Source organism: Panthera leo, chromosome C1 (genome assembly GCF_018350215.1).
Source record: "Panthera leo isolate Ple1 chromosome C1, P.leo_Ple1_pat1.1, whole genome shotgun sequence".
NCBI lineage: Eukaryota > Metazoa > Chordata > Mammalia > Carnivora > Felidae > Panthera > Panthera leo.
In genome coordinates, this window is record NC_056686.1 from 110,002,568 (window position 1) to 110,023,501 (window position 20,934).

General features: G+C 38.9%; 1 protein-coding gene across 2 annotated transcripts in view; it reads right to left on the minus strand.

The window, feature by feature from the left end:
* UGGT1 (UDP-glucose glycoprotein glucosyltransferase 1) overlaps window positions 1–20,717 on the minus strand; it is a 111,267-nt gene extending 90,550 nt beyond the window's left edge. For both annotated transcript variants that reach the window (XM_042954058.1, XM_042954057.1), the window contains exons 1-7: window positions 20,517–20,717; window positions 14,998–15,133; window positions 9,624–9,706; window positions 8,012–8,142; window positions 5,323–5,435; window positions 2,975–3,149; window positions 1,080–1,176 (exon numbers count right to left, since the gene is read on the minus strand). In XM_042954058.1, coding sequence (XP_042809992.1) covers window positions 1,080–1,176; window positions 2,975–3,149; window positions 5,323–5,435; window positions 8,012–8,142; window positions 9,624–9,706; window positions 14,998–15,133; window positions 20,517–20,574 — 793 coding nt within the window. In that variant the 5' untranslated portion in view covers window positions 20,575–20,717. The remainder of the gene's footprint in view (window positions 1–1,079; window positions 1,177–2,974; window positions 3,150–5,322; window positions 5,436–8,011; window positions 8,143–9,623; window positions 9,707–14,997; window positions 15,134–20,516) is intronic.
* Between the last annotated feature and the right edge of the window lie 217 nt (window positions 20,718–20,934).

The following is a 20,934-nucleotide window of genomic DNA, read 5'->3' on the forward strand; positions in this document are numbered from 1 at the left end:
GTATCCTGTGTTCCTGGATACAGTAAGAATGTATTTTTCCCTTGAACTTTGGAAAATTTTACATGTTAAAAATCTCAAAAGCTCAAAATTAATACCTCTAAAATTATGAACAGTGGATTTTTCAGTATCAAAATTCTAAAGAACTTCCAATTAAGCAACTTAATCCTAAATATAATTATTACAGAATGTTGAGGTACTAGGCTATCCTCCATTTACCCAAACCAACCGTTTTTATCTTTTTTTTTTTTTATTTTTTTTTTTTAACGTTTATTTATTTTTGAGACAGAGAGAGACAGAGCATGAATGGGGGAGGGTCAGAGAGAGAGGGAGACACAGAATCGGAAGCAGGCTCCAGGCTCCAGGCTCTGAGCTGTCAGCACAGAGCCCGACGCGGGGCTCGAACTCACGGACCGTGAGATCATGACCTGAGCCGAAGTCGGACGCTTAACCGACCAAGCCACCCAGGTGCCCCCGTTTTTATCTTTAAAATAAGCTCACACACTGGGTGTTGTATGGAAACCAATTTGACAATAAATTTCATATATTAAAAAAAATAAAAATAAAAATAAAAATAAAATAAGCTCATAAGGAAGAAATAGAAAGACTGCACATAAAACTTGTGTGGTTGAAATAATAAATTCAAAACCCTAGAGTAGTACAATAAGAAGTATTCCAAGTGCAGAAAATAATCAAAAACACAAAATTGTTCATTAAGATAGTTTAGGATTTCACTCTGGGTCACAAATTAATGGTTATTTGTGAATTACACATCATCAATAACAACAGCTACAATTATTGACCTTTTTGTGCAAAGAACTATGCTACATTCTTTACCTATACATCTCATTTTCTCTTCACAAATACGTTAGGAGGCACATGCCATTATCTGCACTTTACAGACAGAAAATTTAGGACCTACAGAATTTGCTTCACATCACCCAACTCACAGGTAACAGGACCAGAATTCAAACACAGGTTCATCATGCTCCTAAATCTATTCTTTTACATTAAGGAAATAAATTCCCTTTAACTCACATTTAAGGAAAAGAAAACACATTGGTCTTAATTCACAAATTCACCTTTCACCTGAGTATCATCCTTGGCCTTGTACTCAGTGCTCTTAATTGCCAACTCCACACCATAGCCAGAGAGGTAAACAGGTTCCTTCCTCGGATTCTGCAAGCAGAGTAAGTATTCCAGCATTAACACCTGGCTTCTTAAATGTCACAATGAACGTGACATGAACATGTTAACATCACACAGCCACCACCTAGGATTATGCATTCAAAATATAGCTAAAACTTCCACGGGAATCTCAGCCTCCTTTAGATTTTGTATCCTGCCACAAGTATGGGAATGGGAATTCCAAAGCAGAGGCAAAACCAGATGAAGGGACAGTGACAGGGCAGAAGTAACCAAACCACGTGAAGAAATGGAGAAAAAGAAAAGGAAACTCCAGAACTTACAAAGCAGAGTTGAAATACCGATGAGGTTTCAAACCCAGAAGTACTTTGATAGGACCATGTGTGTGTGATGTATTCATTTTTTATTGAATTTAAATGTCTTCAAAAAAAAAAAAGTCTTCAGGTTGGGTTTGGGCTGACCAACTGTCACAGGCTTACCACCATCCTGAATGAGGATGGCGCTTTAGATATTTTAATCTTTAATAACAGCAATATAGCCTGGAAAGCAGTCGTCAAAACTAGGTATTAAAAAAATCTGTTTCAAGGGGTGCCTGGGTGGCTCAGTTGGTTAAGCGTCTGACTTCAGCTCAGGTCATGATCTCACAGTTCGTGGGTTCGAGCCCCGCGTCAGGCTCTGTGCTGACAGCTCAGAGCCTGGAGTCTATTCAGATTCTATGTCTCCCCCTCTCTCTGTCCCTCCCGTTTGCACTCTGTCTCGCTCTCTCAAAAATAAATAAACGTTAAAAAATTTTTTTTAAAAATCTGTTTCTGTTCATACAAATTTTCATTTAAATATTTATTTGGGAGTGTCTGGATGGCTCAGTTGGTTAAGCATCCGACTCTCAGTTTCAGCTCAGGTCATAATCTCACAGTTCAGGAGTTCAAGCCCCATGTTTGGCTCCAAGCTGAGAGCACAGAGCCTGCTTGGGATTCTCTCTCTCTCTGCCCCTCCCCTGCTTGTGCATGCTCTCCCTCTCTCCGTCTCTCCTAATATAATAAATAAACTTAAAAAAATATTTTGTTAATATATATTTTGCTTATAGGGACTTACCACGCAATTTTACTGAGCTTATTATGACACAGAAACTTTAAAAGCAAATATGTTTACATATAAATATGTTAATTGCTAAATGTTACAAAAGACTTTAAAAACTTAATTTTAAGTCAATTCTCCTTGTTTTTATGCCTTTAGAAATCCTCCCTTTTACATCAAATGAAAAGATTCCGAATGGAAAAAAAATTTTTTTGGAAAGGAATTCAAGAATCAGTTCCATAGTATGATGATTATATTAAATCTAGAAAATATAATTTACATGTTTCATTTTTAAGTAGAATGTACACTTTATTAAGCCATTTTTTAAGCATAATTATTTCCTATTTCTTCAGACTGGCAAGCAAAGTACCTCCTATGTGCAAATAACAGATATGATGAAAAGTAGATCAAATAATTTTATAAAGGGGGGATATTATTAGCTTATGTGCTAAGGTCGTGCAGGGCAAATCAAGATTTTTAACAGCTATAAGGGGCACCTGGGTAGCTCAGTTGGTTAGGCGTCCAACTTCAGTCATGATCTCACAGCTCATGGGTGTGAGCCCTATGTTCCAGCTCTGTGGAGCCTGCTTTGGATTCTGTGTCTCCTTCTCTCTCTACCCCGCCCCCACTTGTGCTCTCTCTCAAAAATGAATAAACGTTAAAAAAATTTTTTTTAAGTTTTATATATATGTGTATATATATATACACACACACACACACACACACACACACAATACACACATAAGTCAATACTTACAAGTATATAATGTCTGAGTACATAATTGATTTTGCCTGCATTGTTTTTTGATATAAGTTGGCGGTGGAAATTATAAAATTCCTCATAACCAATCTCAGAGTAGAAAATGACCACTGGGCTTTCAGGATTAGATGATGGGTATCTGTGATCTCCTTTGAACAATAAAGGTTTGGGCCTAAAAATAAATATTAGAAGCTTAATTTTTTTTTCTGGTTTTTATTTTAATTCCAGTTAGCTAACATACAGAGTTACATTAGTTTGAGGTGTACAGCATAGTAATTCAACAATTCCATAATCACTCAAGGCTCATCACAAGTGCACCCCCAATCCCCATCACTTATTTCACCCATCCTCTTAAACTTAAAAAAAGTTCTTAAAAATTAAAAATGGTACAAGATATAGCTACAGGAGCAATAATTTAAATAAAGATTATAAGCATCTTAATACAAAGAGTATTGGGGTGCCTGGGCGGCTCAGTCAGTTAAGCGTCCAACTTCGGCTCAGGTCATGATCTCACAGTTCATGAGTTTGAGCCCTGCATCAGGCTCTGTGCTGACAGCTCAGAGCCTGAAGCCTGATTCTGTATCTCCCTCTCTCTCTGCCCCTCTTCCACCCGCGCTCTGTTTCTCTCTCTCAAAAATAAATAAACATTAAAAAAAAAATTTAAAAACAGAGTATCAAAACAGTTTTCAGTCAGTAAGAACACTGTCAAATATGAGTCTTATTCATGACTAAAAATAATAAAACCACATCATACTAACCATAAAAGGCAGGCTTTGATTAGTAATTGTTACCAATTCCTAGAGAAGGATGAAAGGCAGAAAAAGGATACATATCCACATCCCATAGTACTAAGGCTTTATTACGTTATTCTACTATATAAATAGACTATCCTTCTATCTGAAAACATAAGCACAAATAACGTGAAAAGGCAGGATGATTTTAAGCATATAACTGGTCAACCACAGCATCTCCCTCCTCTATCATTTTTACTACTATGATCTTCCTACTAAATAATTTAATATTTAAGTTTCCCTCATAAATTGTTAAACTTGCCCCTCAAAATAAATTTCCTAATATCAGCATCAAGATATCAATAGATCTTATTGCACAGACTTTATGACTTGCCATTCCTTTTACAATAAACTATTTCTTAATAAACTGTTCCACAGAAGGTAAAGAGATAGAAGTAAGGATATTCACTATAGCCTTACCACAATAACAAACAAAAAAATAGGAAACAACTTTTAAAACTATCAGTAAAAAACTGTGAGACATTCTTACATAGCTATTTTTCATGCATTAAAAATAATGAGGTACACATACATGTACTAATGGGAAGAAGCCTCTTGTAAAAATAAACCTACCTACCTGTATAAATCTATAACCACAGAAAAAAGCCTAAAACATGATGACAAACCATTAAAAACAGTTACCACCTCTCAGAAGAGGAGACGCCATCATTCTTTTCTTTATAAATGTCTGCATTATTGTTTTAACAAGTTAGAGTTTTTTAAATCAATTAATTTTGTTTACCCCAAGGGAGCACCACTTTACCATGCAAGCCATTCTCCAATGTCCATTCCTCAGCCTGGACATAGCTGGAACACGTACCCCATTTTCTGGTTGTCATTCTAAGTAAAAAGCTCTCCCGCCATTTAACGGGCAGAGAACAAGTGCTGGGAAGAAAGAGTACCTCACTAAAGAGCTACCCTACCTGAAATGCCCTTAGGCCTCTGGTAGAGCAGAGCAACATCACAGAGAGGTCAGTTATCCAATTTAAAACGGCATTACAGAGAAGGTACAATGGGGTTACTGCCATAGCCAGACAGCAAGAGACACCTGTTATATCTGTCCACCAAAGGAAACCTACCTTTAAGCAAAAAGCCAGCCCATTAAATTACCAACTTAATATTCAAATTATGCTTGCTATTATCTTTTAAATAGTCTCTTTTGTCTGAAACTAGTAATACTCTGAGAGATCATTATCATTAATATCATTACTTCAGGCACTGGTTTAATACACAGGGTATTCTTTACTACACTAATGACAAAGCCTATGTAATCTCACAGAGGGTCATCACTAAATAATAACAGGAACATAAAGTACTCTTATTATCTCTATTTCAAAGTGAGGTAGGAAAGAAAGGTTAAATAATTTGCCTAAGTTTACAAAACTATTTTAAGTGACAGAGCTGGGATTCAAATCTAGTCGGTCTGATTCCAGAATCCATACTTTAAACCTCTGTATCTACAGACCACAAAACCTGTAAGAAATTCGAAGGGTGGGCTTGATATGGAAGAAAGCACAATGAAATACAGTATGTGTGAAGAAACACACAATTTACCTTTCAGACGCTGTGAGGAGAAGAGTCTCAAGGGTGTCAAAATCACAAGTCTTCTTTCCATGCACAGAGAAAAACGAATTACATCCTTCTGGTGGAGGCTCATCAGCTGCTATCTGCCATTTAAGACACAAGACATTCTCGTCATGATTTCTAACCACAGACGAGTAAGGACATGAATACTCTAAACAGGTAATTAGATGATAAAATAACATCAACAAAAGGGAAAATCAACATCTACTGAACTCCTACAATGTGACAGGAAGAGTTTTTCATGTCACTGTTTCTCACATATTATTTCATCTAGCTCCTCCCAATATCACCGTATGAGGTTGGTATTCATACCAGCCCCAAAACAGAACTTTAAAATTCTACCTCAGAACAGAACAAAAGATATCCAGGGAATACGGTATGTACCTTAAAGAAAACCAAGCTTACAAATATCAATTTTAAGCATCAAAGTGTAACTACACAATCCCTATTAAGTATATTAAGTCCATATCCATACATTAAGTACAATATGCAGATTAACTTGAAGGTTTTCTCTGAAATAGATAGAATGACATAGACTCTAAAAAAAAAAGAAAAAGAAAAAGAAAAAACTAGACCGAAAAAAAAGAGTATAGATGGAAGGTAAAATTATCTACGAAGCACAGTAAGCTAGATATTCCAGGGAAAGGCTGAAGGAGACAGGAGTGAAATGCATGAACACCAATGCATAATGAGACAAGTCAATCTGCAGCTTTAATGAGAGACGCTGAGAAGACTAAGTATAAAGAGATGGGAAAAGAAAGGATATAATGACAAGCACTGGTGTGTGCACTAATGTAATTTATGTAATACATTAATATTGTCCTTTTCTATAGACGTAAGAAAAATAATTCAGAGGTGGAAAAATGGTAAACTTGCTATGAAAAATTGGTATTAAAACTTTTCATTACATTCTTCATTTTTTGGTAAATTACTATAAAAACTTACAAACACAAAAAAATAAGAAAGAACAGCACTTTAGCTGCTCTCAACTCTCTAAACTCATAAGCCAGGAGTCCTGCTAAGACAGGACCCCACTGTAAGGAGAAACTGCTCAGGGTGCCATAAAATTTGAATAGCACAGAGATACAGAGACAACTAAAGAGAAAATCCAATGAAAGCGCAGGAGAGGAACAAAGGAAATCTCAAAAACCAAACAACCATGTTTTTTCAAAGCCACCATATTTTTTTCACACTACATAAAATCAACAGAAGAGGGAGCCATCAGGTCATGATCTCACAGGTCCATGAGATGGAGCCCTGCGCTGGGTTCTGTGCTAACAGCTCAGAGCCTGGAGCCTGTTTCAGATTCTGTGTCTCCTCTCTTTGCCCCCACCACCCCCCCCCCCCCCACACACACACACACACTCTGTCTCTCTCTCTCAAAAGTAAACATAAAAAAAAAAAAAAAAAAAAAAAAAAAAAAAGAGGGAGCCATGCCAGCCTTTAAAAGTTAAGAAAACCGTGGGTGCCTGGGTAGGTCAGTTGGTTATAAGCATCCTACTCTTGAGCTCAGCTCAGGTCTTGATCTCTGGGTCATGAGTTCAAGCCCTGCCTCTGGATCCAGCTGCCAATTTGCAGGGAACAGAGGACAGAGAAAAAGTTGAACTGTATCATGAGTATGTGATCAATAATACAGACTGTGAAAAAATTTATAGGGCTAACAGTGTATGTTATTCAAAGAAAAGAAAGCACTAGAACTAGAACCTGTAAATTTAGGGCCACACTCCCAAAAAATTATCAGAATTTTCAAAACTCAGCAAGACTGAATTCTATCGTGTGGAGATGCACTCTTGGGCAGTAAAACGATAAAGAAACACAGCAAGTCATTCCAACAGAGGTTAAGAAAGTAGTTCTTTTTGGCTGGCGAGAGGCAGCTGTCATGAGAACAGAGCACAAAGGCTGCCAGTGGCCCTGGCAAAGTTCTACTTCATGACCTGGGCGAAAGTTACAAGTGTTCATTACACCATGTATTTCTTGTGAATGATTTTCTGTGCCTGTTTTACTTTATAATAAAATAGTGATCTTAAAATTAACATTTCTTTCACATCAAATACACGATGGGTGTATGCTCATCTTTGATTCTCTTACTTTTTTTTTTAAGGAGTCTGTTCAACTCAAAATCCAACAAGATCCACACATTGCATTAAGCTGACATATATTTTAAGTCTCTCTTGAAGCTCTTCCTTACCTCTTTTCCTTATATTTGTCGAAGAAATCAGATTATTTTTACTACAAAGTTTTCTACATTCCAGATTTTCCTGTTACCCTTCTGATATTGCTTCATATTTCTCATCCCCTGTATTTCCTATGAACAGCTTTTACATTCTACAGGCTGTGATCAGATTCACAGTCAAATGGTTTAGCAAGACTATTACCCATATGCCGTGTTGTATAAATGAAGTCTCATAGTTTTGTTTTTGTGTGGATATTTTTTTTCTTAAATGAAAGTAAACGCAAATTATATAATTAAAAAATCGGAGATCTGAAGATTTAGTATCAGTTTTGCTTTCTATTTATAAACATCATAAATCCTCATAAATTTCAGGCAGAAAAGTTACAGCTCTGTAACACAATGCCAGGATAACTGCAATACAAACAATCATCATGTTATACAACCCCTAAAAAATACCATTATCTTGTAAGCACTGACTGAACTTACCTGCTGGAAGGCTTGAATTGTAGCCGAGTAGGAATGAAGGGATAGACAAAATTTCAACAAATTCTGCTGCAGAGGTGACAGAAACTGAAATGCAGTTTCCAATATTGCATGATAATAGGAATAATCAGTACCTGCCAAGAACATTAACCAAAATAATTATCTACAGGTAGACATATCCAAATAAGATAGTTCATACAGTATAAAGCTATGTGTTACAAAGGTATGATAGCAAAATCTTACCACTATCCTTCCTGAACTGTTGTCAAATGCTTAGAATTCCCTGGAGTACACAAATTAATTGGACTCTTTCTCTTTTTTTTAAAGTTTTATTCATTTAAGTGATCTCTACACCCAACATCGGGCCTGAACTCATGACCCTGAGATCAAATGTCAGATTCTCTACCAACTGAGCCAGCCAGGCACCCCTCTCTTCTTCTCTTTGTTCACACTATTCCCTCTACCTGGATTGCAACTGCCCCACTTACCTGGATAACTAACTCCTACCTACCTCCACAGGAAGAATTCAGCAAGGACATCACCTACTTTGCAAAGTCACTCCCAAACCCTACCCCATGCCTCACTGGACCAAGTACATCTCTTCTTTAGTCCCGTATTTCTCTGCTAATATCACACAAAAGAGATTCAGACTTGACTTTTAAAATTTCTATTATTTTTCAAAAAATCCAACAGTTGAGACTCAATTCAGTTAAATACTAATAGCAGTCACATTGTTTTCACACATTTCCTTTTCAGCAAGGCCTGTCAAGGTTTTAGCTACCTGTGTATTGGCATCTTTGACTAGTAATGTTTATACTCTATTGAATTACAAAATGTGAATGCACATTATAAACTGTAAATAAGCAACACAATTTACACTGTCATTAATTTGACACCCTGACACTCGTAGGTATATGGTGTAGGTGCCTGGCAGGCAGAACAGGCAACATTTTGGATGGTTTTAGTTAATGATAACGAACCTAATAGATAATAGATCAGTTGTATAATTAGATCAGTTATATAATTAGTTCATTAACAAAAGAAAAAGTAATCAAATCTGATGGTGATTAAGTTAATACTAAATGATTTTTGAGTGAATTTCTCTTCTACACAATATTTCTATAGCACTTCTAATAAAACAACACAAAAGAAAAACAAGAGGGGAAAAGAAATCATAGGTTGTACTTCCAGCCAAAGTCATAAACTTTGCTTCAAGGGGCACCTGGGTGGCTCAGTCGGCTAAGCGTCCGACTTCGGCTCAGGTCATGATCTCACGGTTTGTGAGTTCGAGCCCCGCATTAGGCTCTGTGCTGACAGCTCAGAGCCTGGAGCCTACTTCAGATTCTGGGTCTCCCAATCTCTCTGCCCCCCCCCCCCCCCCCCCCGCTCATGCTCTGTCTCTCTCTCAAAAAAAAAAAAACCTTAAAAAATATTTTTCAAATAAAAAATAATAAACTTTGCTTCAAAAGTATTACTTTTGAATCACAACTCTAGTCATTAAAGATAAAAATGTTTTCCATTAATTGCAAAGCCATACATACTGTGAAAGAGACCATTTTTTTTCCTAATATTTTCACAGATACCAAAGTCAAAGAAGCATCTGCTTCAATTTTACCGTGATGATCGGATGATCCAATATTTTGGCTGGCTTCTACAAAATTCCAAAATTTCTCTTGACTGTCTTCCGCTAAAAACTCACTGGGAGAAAAGGGGGGAAATATCAGAAATGAAACAACTTAATAAAATCTTCTAATATAGGTTACATTTCTGAGAGAGTAAAAATAGGTTTTTAAGTTTCGGTTTTTAAGTTTCCAAATGTCAACAGTTTGGCTTTTACTTTATATTATACACAAGCATGTGTAATATATATTCTAACGATAACTCTTACTGGCTTAACCATTAATAACTAATTAGCTTAGTAGCTTATTCACTTATTCATATTAATAGCTTAATATGTATCCCTTAAGAAACCTAAAATCACAATGCTGTAACAGGGAAGTCCCAATATAAATAAAGCCTATGAAACTCCATTTGTGAAAAAGCTGTCCGCAGTGGAAGTAGAATTAAGAACTGATAACTGTGGTACCAGTTCTGCTCACTTATTTTCTGAAAGACCTTACAAAGAACAAAAAATGTTTTGCCTAAGGTCCTCTCCCAAGGAAAACATGAACCCTAGAAAATTTTCTAGGAGACTAAAGGCAGCATGTTGTAATCTTTTAACATCCCTAAATCCAAATTTCAAGATCACCAAATTTCAGTTTAAAGTTAGCACTGATCTAAAAAAAAAAAAACCGGGTCTTAGAACTTAACGCCACCTTAATTTTTTCTTGACTTTACTCTACAGACCTAAAATAATGGCCATTCTAAATTTCCCTTCATTCAAGAGTCTAAAATCCCTAGAAGAAAATGTGTGTACTGACTGAATGATTCATGTAAATTGGTTATCTTCTCCTCCGAGACATAATACTAACATAGTGGTGATCTCTCACTGTCTTAAAGCAAACTACACATCTGATCTCAGCTTACCTAGCCAAAGGAAGGCTTTCCCATTACTTGTCAACACTGGGGTGTACAACTCTCACTCTACTCCACAGCTAGACACAGAAATATGGGAAAAATAAGAAACATTTCCTGGTAATACACAGCCTCTCTGAAACTAGGTTTCTGAAAATACCCAGTATCATAATGTATTAAATTATTTAGTACCTCCTTGAATGTGGCATTTTTCTAGGCCTTCTAGTAACTGACATAGGCATCATAACAACCTTATAATAACTTATGGCCTAAGAAAACATATACAAAGACAGATTATGATATGCAAATAAACCCTGAATTCATAAATTAAAGCTGCATTCACAAGATATGCTTGAGGTAGTGGGGGAGGGATAATACACTCAAAGGTTGTAGTGATGAGAACAAGGATTCACTGAAACTAAGACCTTCCTGCAAGGCCATCTGCCAATAAATATATGTTCTTCATATAATTACAGGAAAACTTCTTGAAGTATACTCTTCATCATCCACTGCATAAATAAGTGTTACAACATCTAAGTTTCAAACAATCTTTTTTAATTTTTTTAACATTTATTTATTTTTTTGAGAGACAGAGAAACACAGAGCATGAGCAGGGAAGGGGCAGAGAGGGAGACACAGAATCCAAAGTAGGCTCTAGGCTCTGAGCTGTCAGCACAGAGCCCAGTGCAGAACTTGAAGCCATGAACCAAAGTCAAAGTTGGATGCTTACCAACTGAGCCACCCAGGTGCCCCTCAAACAATCTTAAAAAAATTAATTACTAGATACACTGCCCTAATCCAAGAAAGGTAAGACAATAACAAGATTATTATTAAAAGGAATGCTACTACCATTTATGTTTTTTGCTTTTCATTTTAAATTGTTTTTTAGTTTCTTATACCTTTTCCATTGAGTAAAACATCTATAGTTTTTCAGATGAAATTATATGATGTCTAGGATTTGTTGCAAAATATTCCAGCAGGGGAAGGGAGGAAGGTAGTGTGGTGATGGTTACTGGACTTGAGCTGGTAATTGCTAAAATGGGTGACAGGTAGAAGCAGAGCACATTAAATGTACCATTCTACTTAAAAATGTTCTGAAAGATCACAATAAAAAGTTTTTAATCTATGGCAAAACAAAACAAAACAAAACAAAACAAAAACTATATACAACCTGAATGCCCATAAATCTGGTAGTAAACTTGTTTTCTAGATTTCCAAAGTTATTGTTGGCGATCAGAATTGGTCTTCCTTCCATACAAAACTAAAAAGGGAAGGGAAATAGGGGTGCCTGGGTGGCTCAGTTGGTTAAGCATCTGACTTTGACTCAGGTCATGATCTCACAGTTTGTGAGTTCAAGTCCCACGTCGGGCTCTGTGCTGACAGCTCAGAGCCTGAAGCCTGCTTCAGATTCTGTGTCTCCCCCTCTCTCTGTCCCTCCCATGCTCATGCTCTGTCTCTCTCTGTCTCTCAATAATAATAAACATTAAAAAAAATTTTTTTTTAAAGAAACAAAAGGAAAGGGGAGGGAAATAAATATTTAAGAAGGGCTTACTATGGGGGCGCCCAGGTAGTTCAGTCGGTTAAACGTCCAACTTCAGTTCAGGTCATGATCTCATGGTTCGTGGTTTTGAGCCCCACAACAGGCTTTCTGCTATCAGTGCAGAGCCCACTTTAGATACTCTGTCTCCCCTCCCCCGCCCCTCCCCAGCTTGCACTTGCTCTCTCTCAAAAATAAATACACATTAAAAAAGATGTAAAAAGGGGCGCCTGGGTGGCTCAGACGGTTGAGCACCCAACTTCAGCTCAGGTCATGATCTCGCAGTTTGTGAGTTCGAGCCCTGTGTCAGGCTCTGTGCTGACAGCTCAGAGCTTGGAGCCTGCTTCAGATTCTGTGTGTGTATGTCTCGATCTCTCTCCCTCTGTCCCTCCTCCACTCACACTCTGTCTCTCTCTCCTTTGGAAATAAATAAACATTTAAAAAAAAATTTTTTTTTTAAAGGATGTAAAAAAAAAAAAAAGAGAGTTTACTATGTGACAGGCACTGTGCTTGACACATTCACCCATGTCCTTAAATCCTCACAGCCATCCTGACTTACAACCATCTTTAGCATAAAGAAACAAATTCAGGCAGGTTATTGATTTGCTTAAGGGCACAGAATTAGCAAATTAAAAATCTGGAGTGTAAACTCAAATCTATTTGATTTATATCTCTACCATGGTACGTTCTTGGGCCATTACACTATCTAGTACTCAATAAATGATTATAAGTTTCAATTTTAATAATAGTACTTTATTTATACAATATTTCTGTTAGTAACTATGGCTGTTCAAAACATATTCAGTGTTTTACTTCCATTAAATATATATCAATTCATGAACAACCAGAAAGCTACATGTGCTTCATTAGGATCAAGCCAGTCTAAAAATATACACGGGAATATTTTTAGTCCCTAAGCACTAGATGCAAGGAAGGCAAAATATCTGTGGTAGTTGCATGCCTCGATATGTAAAGAAATATTCTGTCTCTTCACCCTCACCCAGATGGACAGGGCTGTGATTGCCATCAATATCTGCCATGGACCTGGGAGGAAAGACTGGTGGCCTCAGTTAGCTCTGGAGGTAACTATCAAGGATTTCAAATACGTGCAACTTATTTCTGAGTTGCCTAGAAGTCCCATTACCTTGGTAAACTGTCTGCAAATAGCCATACAAGAGGACTAAATAGTCAACCAAAATGGCAAATGGCCAGGAAATTATGAAAAGGGGCAATGTTTGTGAAAGGAAAGTTGGTGAAGGAAGCATTATACATTACTCACTTCACAGAGATCAAAGAAATGGGAAAAAATTGATTAATTAAGGCTGACAGTTTTAACATAGTTTTTCAAAAGTCCCATAAGTATACACCATAAGAATCTTCCGAGACAAGGCACAAAAACCAAAAAATTAGTGTGGAGAGTAACTGAGTGTAACTCAGTAAAGAATGTCAAGCAGAATATTATAAGACATCAGTGGTTACAGTTAATTGCACAAGATTATTTAGAAAATGATAGTAAATCTCAAACACTTAGATTTATACCAGACAAATCATCTAAAATAAGATTGGCGGGGGCGGGGGCGTATTTCAGTTGTCAGAGTCCTGGCTCAGGCAGTTTAGATCTCAACAACCTTCAGTCACTTCACTTTTACAGCTGCCCTCTATCTAATAAAGTTCTGACACTGGAGGAGCTCAATCCACTTATCAAATTAGTCACTATAACATTGCTAAGAAATGAATGCAGCAGGAATGGGGGGGGGGGTGCATTTTATTGCTGAGAAAAGGGAGGCACAGAGAAGTGACAATCCATGAGGCTCCTCTGCAAGTCAAAACCGGCTCATACTCATCCCACTTTCCCACAGGTCCTCTTATCAATACCAAATGAAGCCGTTTCCTTAGGAGATGAAACTATTCATCAACACATCATCTTAACAAAATCTCCTCATTCACATTTTTCTAGGGATTAAGGGGGAAATGTCAGAAAACCTAATTCTAAATTGAAGGGTACAAAGAAAGGCCAAAGTTAACTGAAGTAATGAAACAGTTCCAATTTCTCGCACTATCAAATTGTGAGATTCACCAACTGCTTGACCTTCAGTCTACCTAAATTCATGCTTTAGAACAATTCTCTACCTCTACAAGTCCTAGCTATATAGTATTTCAGATACAATAAAAATAAGCTTCCCTCTATAAACAAAAATCTGACTAAGAGAGGTGTCTGGTTTTTATGTTATAAACACTAACTTGAAGGTACATTCAGAATACAAAATCTCCCAAGAAATCATTGACTATATTGTATTTCACCAATTTTAAGACACTGTTGATGTTAAGGCACATTGTTGTTTTCAATGAAACTCTACAAAGGAAAATGCTACCAATTTTAATTTGTAAGGTAACATCTTGATTTCATCAAAAGGCATCCTAATTTTGGAGATGTTAAAATGTAGAACATGTACATCTTAGATAAAATCCAGCTATGTCCTCAGCTTCCCCTCTGCACTCTTGTTATCCCAAGGTCTTCTTCCGGCTTCTTAGAAGGAGCATTCCCTCCTTCTCCCGTCTTGCCAAGCTGTCTTCTTTCTCTTTCATTAAACACCTCTTAAAACCTTCTTCAAATAAATAGAAAAATTCCTTTAAGTACGACACCCTCTTCCTTTATTACCACATGTATACCTTTCTTGCAAGATAATTTAACCAATTCAATACATTTGTCCAAAGAAGTCCTTAAGTATCTCTATGAATCATGATTACCCTATGGTACTGACAGCTTCTGTGTTATAACAGCCTCTGACTAGTACACAGCACAGTGCACACTGAAAGAGGTGCTGACTAAATCCATGTGATGATGACAATCTCGCTGCCTAAAAGGCTCCTGAATATTCACTAGCAGATCCTACATTTTTACTCAAACACATGAAAGAAAAAAAAGATGTCTTCTTACCTGACTTCTAACAACAATGGAGTGGAAAACCATTTTGTTGTAAGAGAGGTTGTAATGGCTTTTGAATCTGCCTTTACTGAAGAAAACAGCCATAGTCCAGTGAATACAATCAGAAGTTCCATTTTATAGCAAACTCCTAAAAACAGGAAAATTTTAAAAAAAGGTTTTGCCACAGGAAATGTTTAAACCTGAATCTTAATACTTAGAGACACAAAATAACATGAGAATTACAGAAATGGAAATGTTTCTGAAACATAACAGCACCTAATATCTCCATAGTTCAACAGATATTTGCTGAGCGACTGATGTAGAACTAAAGCCGTGAAGTTCATGGAATGCTTTCCTATAAAGACTGCACTGCATTTCCTGGGTCGCCTCTACGGAAGTATAAAAGTCAGTTGGTGGCACAGCAGTTTACACATAATTCTACTTTATGAAGCATGAGAGTAAACAAAGCTTAGATGAAAACATAAATGATGGGTATTAAATGGTGCCCACCCCCCAAAAGTTATTAAGTCCTAATCCCAGCACCTTGAAATGTGAACTTATTTGGAAATAGGATCTTAGCAGAGGTAACCTGGTTAAAATTGGGTCATTAGGGTGAACCTTAACCCAATATGACTGGTGTTAAAAAAAAAAAAAAAAAAGGAAAATGTGGACACAGAGATAGGCACACAGCGGGAAGACCATGTGAAGGGACACCGGGAGAGTGCCAGTGAGGACAGAGGCACTTGTTGGAACTACACTGCAAACCACGCTGCAAACCACAGAACACCTAGGGCCAGCAGATGCTGGAAGAGGGAAAGAAAGACCCTCCCCTACAGATTTTGGATGGAACATGAGCTGTGACACCATGATTTAGAATGTCTAGCCTCCACAACTGGAAGGCAAGGAACTGCTGTTGCCGTAAGCCACACAGTTTGATGCACTGTCACAGCAATCCTAGGAAGCTAACACTTCAATGTAAACACATAAAACAGTCCCGGAATGAAGGAAGTTAAACAGGTCCCTATCTACAAAATAAGCTGGGGTCACTGGTAAATTGGCATGGCCATACAATGCAGGCCTTCCAACCTCCCAGCAGCAATGTCCTTAAGCATGCTGATGTGTCTAGATCATTTCAGAAAAAGGCCTCGAGCTGCAGGGCTTCTTTGGTCTGATTTTTCATCTCAAAAGTCTGCTCACAGAACCCTAAGCAGGTTTCCCGTGGGCTATATAAGTCAGCATCCAAGTTCTACCCATTTGAATGGGAACCCAAAGGGGCCATGAATCTGTGGGAAACACTATGCCAAAGCTGTGCTTGCGCATGCTAATGTCTGGTAAGGCTCACCTCACTCACCCCAATTCCTCGAGATATTGGCTATAAAAGCTATCATCTGGGAGACCAGTCACTACCTTCTTTTTACAAAAAGCATTAACATCTGTGCCAACATCCTGCTTCATATATAACGCACAATATCTCTAAAGAACAAATGGGCAAAAGCAAAATAAAAGATACCAAATAGAAAAGCTGCTTTTTAAGAGTCTTTAGTTCAGGCACTGCCACCTTAATTGATTTAATCGACTGACAAATTAATATAAACAAATATTAACATCCCATTTATAAATAAGCACTAAAAAAAAAAAAAAAAAAAACCCACAAAATTTGCAAAGACTAGGGCTAACCAAACTAGACCCCCAACACTGAAACCTGCTAGCAGTGATTTTGGGGAATGTAGCAAAAGTTACTGACATTTCCTGCAGAGGAGCAAGCAAGGATGCAAACTTTTAGATACAATTTCAGACCACTCAAAAACTCTTAGACACCCTCCCCTACCGGTCCACAGACTGCAGCCTCAGAATCCTGCTCTGCATGATGGAAAAACATGGTTGGGAAAAAAGAGAGAACCGTTTAGAGTTAGGGACTTACTTCACTTACTGACTTTGCTACTTACTAGCAGTTTAACCATAAGCAAGTCCCCTAGTAACATCTCTGGCCCTTCTCCCAGACTCTGAAATAGGAATATCAGTATCTACCGCACTTGGACACTGTGAGAATGAAAAAGCGACATGAAGATCACTTCATGAAGTGCCAAGTACTATAGCAGAATTAACCGTTCTAGTAAAACATGTTTTTATAAGGAAAAGAAACCACCTTCTAAACTATAGAATAAGAACACATCATTGTTACTGCATGGTCTCAAAAAATTGGAAATATATATTCTGTGATTAGGGGGAAAAAATCATCCCCAAAAGTCACAAAACGTCTAAACTGGAGACAGAATATATGAACTACGTTCAAGCAGTACTGTGCTACAGCTATGTTTACAATTTTTCCTGAAGGGGCCTACATGTGCTGTCCCAAAAGATGTGACCATGGACAGGAAATTGAAACACTGTCAGTAACCCCAGGCAGGCTTCATGCACAGAGTGGTGAGGGAACTGGAAGTGACAAAAGGTCCCTGAGGAAACATTAGCCATTACCGACCAAATGCTCTGGGCCAAACACTGCGTCAGGTGCTTTGCATACACCATGACTTCTAGTCCTTCCACACAACTTATCCAGGAGACTGCAGCTCCTGGAGGGTGGTTGCCATGTCTATTTTGTTCACCACAGCAAATAGCACAGCACCTGGCAAACAGCAGATATTCCATAACTATGCTGCATAATGGGTGAAACACTATAATTTCACCTTTAAAAATAAGAAAATGGAAGCTTGGAGAAGCCGAGTAACTTGCCCAACTAATAAACAGCAATGCTTGGAACCCACATCTGCCTGTTTTTAAGTTCTACAATACCATGCTATCTCCCCCGGTTCCCTAGCTTTGGAAGGGTAAGAATTCATACTGTGCAGAACCAAACTAAGCAAAAAGCTTACTTGTGAGAACCAAGGCAAGTCCAAGGACTTTCTAGGGACAGAGACCTTGGGATACAGGTGGCTGAGAAAGGCACAGTTTCAACCCAAAACCAAGCATGCCAGCCTGAAGCTGAGACCCAAAAGAAGTGACCAACCAGCCTGACAGATCTGTATTCAGGCTGGCTTTGGGGATGGAATGTGACCTCCTCAAGAGCAGGGAATTTGGGGGGCACCTGGGTGGTTCAGCCTGTTGGGTGACCAACTCTTGATTTCCGCTCAGGTCATGATCTCGAGGTTTGGGAGTTCAAGTCTTGCATCGGGCTCTGGGATCACAGTGAGGAGCCTGCTTGAGATTCTCTCTCTCTCTCTCTCTCTCTCTCTCTCCCCCTCCCTCCCTATGTTCCTCCTCCCCTGCTTGTGCACTCGCACTCTCTCTCTCTCTCCCTCCCTATGTTCCTCCCCTGCTTGTGCTCTCTCTCTCTCTCTCAAAATAAATTAAAAAAAAAAAAAGCAGGGAATTTTGTTTGTCAGGGTCAAATGCCTAGCATAATGCCTGGAACACAGGAGGTGCTCAGAATGAAATAAACAAAGTCTTCATTAAAGGATGAATGAAAGCAAATACAAAGAAAGGAGTTTGATACCAAGAGGAAAGATGCTTAGGACTTAAAAGATTAAAATGAAAATTGTACGCACCGAGACTCGCCCAGCGTTCCCCTTGAATTGTTCGAAAAACAGTGACAGTTCTTGGGGCAAGGTATAGCACCGCTTGGAGGTGACAGAGGAAAGTGGCCACTACAGAAGAACTTTCCTACCCAGACCCCGCAGCCTAGATGCAACAGGTAAAAACCACAAGAAAAGACTGTTTAGAGAAGCAGAAGTAAGAACTTCACAGAAGCGGCCTTTTGTTTGAGAATGCCTTCATTTTATGAGAATCTTACACTCCGATCCTAGTGGTCCTTAAATGTTGCTTATAAATATGAACAGTCTAAGAAATAATCGTTGTCAGAATCCCAAGGTGGCACTCCATGATCACAGACATAATGCTTGTGGCAAAATGGGTAAATTAAAAACATTCTTTAATAAGTCCTAGGCGCAAATGTTATATCTGTAAGATCTAGTCCATGGCCCAGCTTCCTCAGTTCAATGACTATCTCTTGCTCACTGACCTACAGTAAAATTTTGGAAATATTAATAAAAATTGCAGTTTGGCAAACACTTTTCACTTTTTTTTTTACATTTATTTATTTTTGAGAGAGACAGACAGAGCACAAGTGGGGGAGGGGCAGAGAGAGACGGAAACACAGAATCTGAACCAAGCTCCAGGCTCTGAGCTGTCAGCACAGAGCCCGACCCAGGACTCAAACTAACTCACTGCGAGATCATGACCTGAGCCGAAGTTGGACGCTTAACCGACTGAGCCACCCAGGCGCCCCAAACACTTTTCAGTTTTTGGAAAACAGAAGAGGCATAAAATTACAAATCACCAACTTTTTCTTTTTCCATTTCTACATTGAAGATAATAGCTTACAATCTCTTAAAAAACCAACTTGCACCTTGCAAGTTTATAGATAGCCATCTGAGCATCAACATACAAGATTAACAGTGAGAAAAATATTAGGAACGACCCCTCAAGAAATAATTTTACTTCTCAAATAATTAAAGTTAATATGTATTTATAGCTATTAGCAAAACCATTTGCTAATTTTTTATAAAAGTAGTTACTATACATCTGATATGAAAATGATCACAGGTAACTGCAGAAAAAAACCTAAAAGAATTTTCTACATAGTTCAATTTCTTCCCCTCAAGGTAAGCGTGCATTGTACAACTGCCACACAACTATACAAAGCAATGTTTATTTCCTTTAATAAAAATGAGTGCCAACTAAGTTTGTCTAAAGCAGGTCAAGTGGAAAGGCTACCATCATCCCTTATTTTGTGGCCTTAAATAACTATTTTAAATGTCTTCAAACATCATACTAAAACTGGCTGGCAAGTGCTTGATGAATGTTTCCAACATAGTATCGCACAGTAAGACATAAGACCCCCAGACTTCAAATGAACATAATATGCTAGTTCTCAAATCTGGCAAGAAATGCAAAACAATCTAGAGGTTTTGGCCAACGGAGAACAGTTCACATCCATAACTTATTGGCGATGTACTCAGATCTTCTGGCAGGTCCCACACGAAAAGTGAAACCGAATTATCCAATTACCAGCCAACAGATCCTCGTACTTAAATGAAAATGGCAACCAGTAGGCATCACCCTGATTCATTTTAGGGAAAAAACAGAAATCTACAAAAAGATCAAGTCGTTCTCCAATCAGAGTCCTGCAAACTGCTGGTTCTCAACCTACTTAGGGTCAGACGTGGTCCAAACTCAAGTTAGGGCACTTCCCCCACCTCCTTCTGCACTTGGGCACACGGATCTCAAAGCTCTTCAGTAAAGGCTCAAAAACGGCTACAAGAGAGTCCGCGGCCACTCTCGCAGAAACTATACTTTGCCCGTAAGACCAGTGAGGGCAACTCGGAGGACTCACAAATAGGGGGAGGACTGGTACACAGAAGGAGAAACTGAGTCAGGGAAGAAGCGGAAGCTCAAGGTGACCAGGGCACGAGGTCGCCTCACGTCCCAGACCCTGTCCCCGTCCACGAGACCTCCCCACGCCACGCCAGGGGTACCTGTCACCGGCCGCGCAGCCGCGGCACACGCGCCGCTCGCGTCCCCCTTCCTGCCCATGCTGGGGCCACGCTTCGTCCGCGACGATGTCAGCGACAACGCCGGGGCGGGGCGGTGACGGCGGCAGCAGCGGCTGCGCCAGTGAGCGGCCGACACGCGCCTTTCCCGCGGCTCCCCTCACAAGCCGGTCTCGCAAAGCAATAACCCAGCTGCCTTCTACATTTTTACTTCCGCTTCCTACTGGCGAGAGCCGGAGGACTTCCGGCTACCGAGTCGCGGCTGGGGCAGCCTAGAGCGTCGTGTGGTCGCCATCTTGTATCCGAGGAGTCCCCGCCTCCCTCCTTTCTCTGGCTGTGCAGTGTGGCTGGGAAGAGAGCACTTTTACGGTCTGGGGAGTGGGACTAGGCGCCGACAGCTGAG